The sequence below is a fragment of the Callorhinus ursinus genome, unplaced genomic scaffold (genome assembly GCF_003265705.2).
Source record: "Callorhinus ursinus isolate GAN/ISIS: 27379988/994484 unplaced genomic scaffold, GSC_fseal_2.0 scaffold2128, whole genome shotgun sequence".
NCBI classification, from domain to species: Eukaryota; Metazoa; Chordata; class Mammalia; order Carnivora; family Otariidae; genus Callorhinus; species Callorhinus ursinus.
Window position 1 is genome coordinate 1 of NW_027399182.1, and position 8,553 is coordinate 8,553.

The following is an 8,553-nucleotide window of genomic DNA, read 5'->3' on the forward strand; positions in this document are numbered from 1 at the left end:
TCTGGCCGGCAAGCATTTATTTCTCACAGCTCTGGAGCCCAAAGTCCAGGGTCAGGGCGCCAGCACGATCCGGTTTTCGGTAAGCGCCATATCCCTTGTTTGCAGATGCCTGCCTTCTTCTGTCCTTACACGGCCTATCCTTGGTGTGTGGGGCACTCAGAGAGAAGGAGAGAGAGAGTGGAGAAGAAAATAAAATCCTATTAAATGTTGCCTACGAAAGACCACTTTAAACATAAAGACATAAATAAGTTGAAAAGGAGTGAATGAAGACAAAAGATATGCCATAGAGACAGTGAGCATAAGAAGGCTAGTATGGCTATTTTATTTCCCAGTTTTATTGAGATACAATCAACATATCATCCAGCATTGGAATATCAGGTAAAATAGACTTCACAACAAAGATCATTACTAGAGATAAACAGAGACATTTCATCATGAGAAAAGGACCAATTCATGTGGACATAACCACAAATGTGTATCCATCTAACAGAGCCTCAAAATACATGAAGCGAAAATGGACAGAATTAAAGGGGAAAAGAGACAATCTCCCAGTCACCATAGGAGAGATTAACAGCCTCTCTCAGCAGTGACAGAAAAACTAGAGAAAAATCCGGAAAAGACACGGAAGAAGAGACGGGTGGGTACCAACTATCTTGATGGAGTCGACATTTGTAGGACGACCCACCCAACGACGATAGGATACCCGTAGTCTTCAAGTGCACGACTTGTACTGTGCACGACATGTGTTGTGCAGGACAATGCACAATACAAGGCAGACCACACTGCTGTGTGAGCTTTCAGTCTCAATCAATGTAAAGAGTTCAAAATCATATCGAATGTATTCTCTGATCGCGACAGACTTAAGTTCCAAATCCCTATACCCGTAAGATTTCACACAAACTCCAAATACCTGGAAATTAAACAACGCATTTCAATGGATGGGTCAAAACCCAAACAGGGGAAAGTAGAAGTATTTTTAATTGAATAACAACACTACCACAAATATGCAGGAGGCAGTTAAGCAGTGTTGGGTGGGACGTTGACAGCATTAAATGCTTCAATGAGAAACGAAGAAAGATCTAAAAGCAAGGACTCCGGGTTTCAACCTAAGAAAGTAGGAAAAGCAAAGCAAAGAACGAAACCCAGAGTCAGACGTCCCTGGGCTCTCAGGGAGCTCACAGTCCCTCTGGTTTTTGCCCAGGGGAGGGGGATTCCAGCTAAGGGGCCTTTGCAGGCTCTTGGGAACCTGGGCCGCCTTAATTCCATTAGCAGTCCTGGTCGGGGGCTACAAGGGCGTGGGACCCCGGAAGCCCGCCCCATTCGCCGCATCAGGGTCGTGACCCCGCGGCCCGCGCCCTCCCCCCGCTTCCGCGCCCCCCCGCGGCGGTTGGCTGGACCCCCGCGGCCTGCGGCAGCAGCTCCCAGGTTCCCGGGCAGGCGGCGCCATGCGGCCCGGGCCCGCGCTCCTCCTCTTCCTGAGTCTGGGCCTGGGCCTGGATCGCGGCCTCCTCCCGCAGCCGCCGGCCCCTCGCAGGGCCCGGGCTGCCGTCCTCGTCTCCTGGGCGCCCGGCGCGCCCGCGTCCGGACCCCGCAGCTCGGCTCTCGCCTCGGCCCGCCGCCCCCCGCCTGCCGCCCGGACCGGGGGCCCGGCGCAGGGAGACGCGGCCGCGCCGCGCGGCTGGAGGGGCGGCCCGGGCGTCGGGGAGCCGGCCGGCAGCGCCCGCCTCCAACTGCGGCCCCGCGCGGCCCCTGGCGGCGGCGTGGTCCTGCGCGGCGGCGGCCGCCTCTGCCTGCCCCGCGGCCCCGCGCGCCCGTTCTGCGTCCTGCTGCGCGTCGTGCTGCGCGCCCGCCTGGCCGCCGCGCCCAGGCCCGTGGACCTGCGGCTGTCCGCGCGCCACGGCCGCCTGTCCCTGCTGTGGCGCACCCCGCTGCCGCGCGCGCTCGGGCGCCCGGAGTGGACCTTCCGGCTCGTGCGGGTCCCGCCCGCCAACCTGCGGCGCCCCCGCCGCGCCGCCTCCGACCTGCCCGCGGATGGCCCTCGCCCCTACGCGGGCTTCGTGGCCCAAACCAAGTGTCCCACGGACGGGCCCACGCCTGTGGTTTTGGAAGCTGTCAACTCGGACGGTCCTCAAGCCATCGAGTCTTCGGTGTCCTGCCAAGTATCCGATGAGGCGACCTGTGAGGTGACCATGGTAAAGATCAATAGGAACAAAGATGGTGTTCCCGTGGTGTTGACCAGGAAGATGGAGGATACCTTCAATGCAAGCTTTTCGTTTAACTGCAAGAACGCATCCTTAGTTGTTCCACAGTGGCAAGTCTTTTCCGTGCCCTCCATAAATGCTGTGCCGGACTGGAATGCACCTTTGGATAGACCAAATGTCCATTTAGGGGAAACTCCAGCAATTGTGTATATCCCCCCAAATTCTTTATCTTGGGGCGTGTATGTGTTTAGATTTACAGTCAAAATCTTCAAAGGAAAAAAAAAGACACTTAAGGCACGAGGCTCAGATGTCATCTACGTCACCATCGTTAGAAGTGACCTAAAGGCAGTTATTCCTGGGGGTCCCAACATAACAGTTAATTTCACAGGTAGGCTGGTTCTGGATGGAACGAATTCCTCGGATCCAGAGTCAGACAACCCTTCAGAGGGACTCCTTTTCTCCTGGTACTGTACCACAGATCCAAAAAACTACCAGGGAGCTAAGATTACAGTGATGAGCAACAGCGTCTGTCACCCGAAGCAAACTGATCTGAGCTGGAGATGGGCCCCTGGCCCTGTCCTAACACTTTCACCAGGAATACTTAAAGGTGGAGGTGTGTATTTTTTCAGAATGGTGATCCGGAAGGGAAGTAGGACAGCATATATTGATAAAATGGTACACGTGCTCAAAGGACCACCCCCCGCAGCAAACCTTTCCTGTATTGAAAATTGTGGTGCCGTTTTGGTCATTTCAGACAGATTTTCTTTGTTTCTAAATTGCACAGACTGTTCAGCGAGGCAGGATGTCTATAAATGGTCGATTCTGTCCTCTTCAGGTGATGAGATAACATTTGATTGGGTGAAACACACCACAACAGGGAGGAATGGTGCTTCTTTGTCTATAAAAGCTTTTGCTTTTAAGGATTTTCCTGAAGCTGAGTTTTGGATGTCTGTGCATCTAGCAACTTGGAGTGGGGAGACCTTGGACTTGAGGCACCCCTTGATTATTAACTGTGTCCCTCAAATCGGAGAGTGCACCATTAATCCAGATAAAGGAGTTGCATTTTTTACCAGGTTTGTCATCCGGTGTAATAATTTTAAGGACAAGAACATCCCTCTTACATACAAAATGGTAGTCTCTGATTTGTATGGTTTTGGTCAGATCAGTTCTGTAAAAGAGAACCCCTTGGGGGCCATCCTGTATTTGGGGAGTGAGTCCACATCGCCCCCTTCCTTTCTCCCTGTCGGCGTGTTGGCCAGTCGTTACGCCGTGAAGATCCACGTTCAGGTGTATGACGCTCTAGGCGCTTTTTCTCAGGTGACTTTGCACGCGACTGTACATGCTCCAACAGACAAAATCTCAGGGAAGGATGTGCTCGATCGCTTATTCAACTTCACCATGGGACCAAATTCATCGCTATCTACTTTGCTTGACAACCAGGAATTTCTACCTGCAGGTTATTTAATATATATAGCAGCTTCTGTTTTGAATATCATGAAACCTGAATTAACTTTGCACGCTGAGAGAACCAGACTCCGGGAATACCTTGTCAACCAGACTTTCGTTCTTCCCAATAGCACTTTGGTGGAAGTCAGCCAGGTAGTCATGAGTGTTACTAAATTGACCCAGACGACCTCTGGATTCACTCGAATGGCTCAGAAACTCGCCACAGTGAGGATCTGGCAAGCAAATCGAGCCCTCCAACAGTCTCGACAGAAAGATCCACAGTTTTACTCTGAACAAATAGAAATCGTGAGCACTGGGATATTAACAACTTTGTCTAATATCTTTAAACTGACCGTTAGCTACGAAGTGGTTGATGAGCCTTTCTACGAGTTGGAATTACTAGCAGACACGATACTGGAGGGTAAAGTGCCAGGGAATGAGACCACTGCGATGACATCCTCCAGCTTTAACGTGTACGTCAGGAAAGCTGAAAAGTGGGACGTGACTGACGTCTTCAGCAATGAGAAAAGCAGTCGAAATTATTTTCGTCTGACGCTAAACGTGAGCAGTATTCCAAGTTTGCCCCCAAATGCCCCGATTTCCACCATGTTTTGTGAATTTGCAGATGATCCCTTTCCTTGGATGAATGATCAGGAAAGCTGTTCTGCAGAGGTGGTTGGATTCAGAATGACAGGAAGCACACCTAACGGCGATGTGATCGAGATCATGCCTGACGTAGCCGAAGTGTACATCGCCAGAAAAAACTTGAGCTTTGCGGCTTTTAATCTCACAGTGGGACCCGAGAATGAGCCCGAGGGAGCTGAGGAGTCTTTCTCAATGACGACAGGGGAGTTTAGGTTTGAGGTGGACAGCAGTGTAGTGAAGGAGTTGCTGGTCCACATTGTGACCGAAGTGACCGTGTTGTTCACGGTTTTGGTATACGCCGGCAGTGAAATGACCCCCACTGCTCTGGTCGCCACCTTCCTCGTGCCCCATGACATCCCTCCCATGGCCAACCAGAGTGACCTGTTTGACTCGGCCTGTACAGTTAGGGAGGCCCGCGTGGTTTGCCTTCCAGCATCCCTGCTGCAAGTCATAGCTCAGCGAAGTGGCTCGTCTGAGTGCACCTTGATCATAGTTCTGCAGGCACCCCGTTTTGTCAAGAAAGCCAGTGAAAAGCTGGTGAGAATAGCTCTTTTCAGCGCTCACTGCCTAGACATGTATGGGATCCAGAGCGATTGGAGAGAAGATACCTGTGTTCTCGGAGAGAAGACCACCTGGCGTAGAGTGCACTGTATCTGCGCAAACACAAGGAGGGCCCGGCGGCAGCTGGACCTAATAAAACAAGCCAGCACCCACCTGCAAACCCATTTTCTGACGGCCAAGGTGATTGTGGTCCCTAATCCTGTAGATCTACGGTTGGAGGTCATCAAGAACATTACCCAAAACCCTGTGACGCTCTTCACTGTACTTTTCATTATGCTCACGTACATAATCCTAGCTTTCTGGGCCTTGCTGAGAGATGACGTGGATCAGTATCTTCGGCTACATGTGGTCATTCTACTTGATAACGATCCTTATGATAAGGTGTGTTACCTCGTCACTATTTTTACAGGAAGCCGTGGTGGGGCTGGGACCAGGGCCGATGTCTTCATCCAACTTAGGGGGACGGACGGTGCCAGTGATGTGCATTGTCTGAGCCATCCTTATTTTAAAACCCTCTACCGGGGAAGCATCTACACTTTTCTCCTAACGGCGAAAAGTGACTTGGGGGACATCCATTCCATTCGTGTGTGGCACAACAATGAGGGCAAAGCCCCCAGTTGGTATTTAAGCAGAATCAAAGTGGAAAATCTGTTCAGCAGACGCATCTGGCTGTTTTTATGCCGGGAATGGCTTTCTGTTGACACCTCTTTGGACAGAACATTTCATGTTACGGACCCAGACAAGCCTATAAACAGAAAGGACTATTTCCTGACAGAATCGAGTTACAAGATGGGGAGAGATCACACGTGGTTCTCTATTTTCTCCAGCGTTAATTCTAGTTCATTCACTAGGCTTCAGAGACTGTCCTGCTGTTTGGCAATGCTGATGGCCTCCCTTCTGTGTAATATTATGTTCTTTAATCTCGACAGACCAGAAGAAACAGAGTCAGAAGAGGGGAGGTACATCAGGTTAATGATGATAGGACTGGAAAGTGTCTTATTTACACTCCCTCTGCAACTATTGATCACTTTTCTGTTCACCTACTCCCAGAGGGAGCCTCGTGTGACTCTAGAAAAGGTATCTCCCCGGAAGGATTCCTTGGAGCTAGAAAATATATACTGGGAAGAATTTCTGAAAAAGTGGCATGCTCATGAAACTGTGCGTGCAGCCACCAAGGAGCCTTCGAATCTTCCATCTGGGAAAGGTCCTAGACTTCAAAAGACAACCAAGGTGCTCTCTGCGACTCCGCGCCAGCGAAAGAAAGGAGAGAGCAAGGTCTCACGCACCCAGGGAAAAAATATAAATGCCAGTAAAGCAAAGACAAATAACAATCAAGATGTTGCTTCTGGAGAGCTGCCTTCCCAAACGGCTCCTGTAGAACTCAAGGAGAAGAGCAGTATCACTCTGTCCCCATGTTGCATTTATATAGCGTGGTTCTTGGTTTTCGCCATTTCCATTATATCTTCGTTCTTCATCATATTTTACGGGCTGACCTATGGCTATGAAAAGTCAATGGAATGGCTCGTTGCATCGTTTTGTTCATTCTGTCTGTCCATTTTTCTGGTGCAGACATGTAAAATTATACTCCTGTCATGCTTCAGAACAAGTAGGCCCAAGTTTTGTAAAAACCTTCCATGGGCAAGCGGGTACCAGTATACCGAGATCGAGCTGCGAAGCAAGTTGAGCCCAGAAGAAATGCAAGAGCGACACGAGCTGATCGTGCAGCTCCGAAGATCGAGGATGTACCAGCCCCTCACCGAAGATGAAATCCTAATATTCAAAAGAAAGAAGACAATCAAGAGAAGGGCTTTGCTGTTCCTGTGTTACATTCTGACCCACTTCATCTTTCTAGCCCTCCTGTCGAGCCTCGTCGCCCTCCTGCACCACACGGACAGCTTTTACTATAATCAGTTTATTCGCAGTCAGTTCTCTGTGGATCTCGGCTCGGTGACCAAGCTGGCGGACATCTACAGGTGGCTGAACAGCGTGCTGGTGCCTCTGCTCCACAATGACCCGAATCCAACGTTTCTTCCCGACAGCTCCTCTAAAATCCTGGGTCTTCCCCTGCTGAGGCAGGTGAGGGCAAAACCTGGCGATAAAGCCTGCCTGCCTGCCAACAACTTTGCGCAAACCAGCATGGAAGGAGAAGTCCGTTGTCATCCCAACTATGGCACTGACCCGGAAGACACGAGAAACTACTCTAGCCTTTGGACCAAACTTGCGAAGAGGTCCGAGGACAAGCATGCCAACGGGTTTACTTACAAGCCTCCGGAGAAGACATGGGGCTATTTCTCCCACGGACTCTTACACACCTACGGGTCAGGAGGCTATGCATTCTATTTTTTCCCAGAACAGCAGCAGTTTAATTCCACCGTGAGGCTCAGGGAACTCCAGAGCAGCGGCTGGCTTGACGAGAAGACGTGGGCCGTCATTCTGGAGCTGACCACCTTCAATCCAGACGTCAGTCTGTTCTGTAGCGTTTCTGTCATTTTCGAGGCGTCTCAGTTGGGAGTTGTGAACACGAGTATATCCGTGCACTCCTTCTCGGTTGCTGATTTCGACAGGGAAACTTCAGCGGAAGTCTACTTGTATGTGGCCATTCTCATTTTTGTTTTAGCCTACATCGTCGATGAGGGCTATATCATCACGCAAGAAAGGGCCTCCTACGTGAGAAGTGTGTATAATCTGCTCAACTTGGCTTTAAAATGCATATTTGCCGTGCTGATTGTGCTCTTCTTCAGGAGGCACTTCTTGGCCACGGGCATAATTCGGTTTTACCTGTCGAACCCTGCAGATTTCATTCCCTTTCACGCAGTTTCTCAAGTAGATCACGTCATGAGGGTCATTTTGGGTTTCCTGTTATTTCTGACCATTTTGAAGACGCTCAGGTATTCCAGATTCTTTTATGATGTGCGCCTGGCTCAGAGGGCCATTCAGGCCGCCCTTCCCGGCATCTGCCACATGGCGCTGGTGGTGTCCGTGTACTTCTTTGTGTACGTGGCCTTCGGCTACCTGGTGTTCGGTCAACACGAGTGGAACTACAGTAACCTGATTCACGCCACGCAGACGATATTCTCCTATTGCGTTTCAGCCTTTCAGAACACCGAGTTCTCCAACAACAGGGTTCTGGGGGTCCTATTCCTCTCATCGTTCATACTGGTGATGATCTGCATATTGATCAACTTATTTCAGGCAGTGATTTTGTCTGCCTATGAGGAAATGAAGCAGCCCGTGTATGAGGAACCATCAGAGGAAGCGGAAGCAGTGACCTATCTGTGTCGCAAGCTAAGAGCTATGTTTAGGTTTCTGACCTTCCAACCCAGGGACAAAGATGAACCAGAGTTCTTTGTCAACATGCTGTATGGGCAGCCGGAGAAGAACAGCCGCCGGTATCTGGGGCTGAAGACCAGAAACGTCAATGGGAAGAAGATGGTTTATCTTGTTGTGTGATCAGTGACAGGGTCAAGAACCATAGGCAAGAGTCCCCCCAGATGCTCATTCTGTGGGTATAAGGAATGTTCAATGGCTCAGTAGTGCTCTCTACCCGTGTCCTGGAACACGCACACCCCACATTCGGAGGTATCTCCACCTTTGGCCTCTACTCTTGAGTGTTGGGGTAGAGGGAGGTCTGCAGCATGGGAACCCAGGGCTGATTTCCCTCTAGAGGGAACTTAGTGTCTTTGGAGCCCACAGCAGTTTA

The 8,553-nt window shown here is 50.6% G+C and overlaps 1 protein-coding gene across 1 annotated transcript; it reads left to right on the top strand.

Moving 5' to 3' along the window:
- Positions 1-1,201: 1,201 nt before the first annotated feature.
- On the top strand, positions 1,202-8,547 carry LOC112818873 (polycystin family receptor for egg jelly-like). The gene has a single exon (XM_025865957.2). The coding sequence runs from the start codon at positions 1,446-1,448 to the stop codon at positions 8,301-8,303; it is 6,858 nt and encodes a 2,285-aa protein (XP_025721742.1). The 5' UTR covers positions 1,202-1,445; the 3' UTR covers positions 8,304-8,547.
- The last annotated feature ends 6 nt before the right edge of the window (positions 8,548-8,553 follow it).

Coding starts and splice junctions, on each gene's coding strand:
- LOC112818873 (XM_025865957.2), top strand. CDS start 1,446: ATGCGGCCCGGGCCCGCGCTCCTCCTCTTCCTGAGTCTGGGCCTGGGC.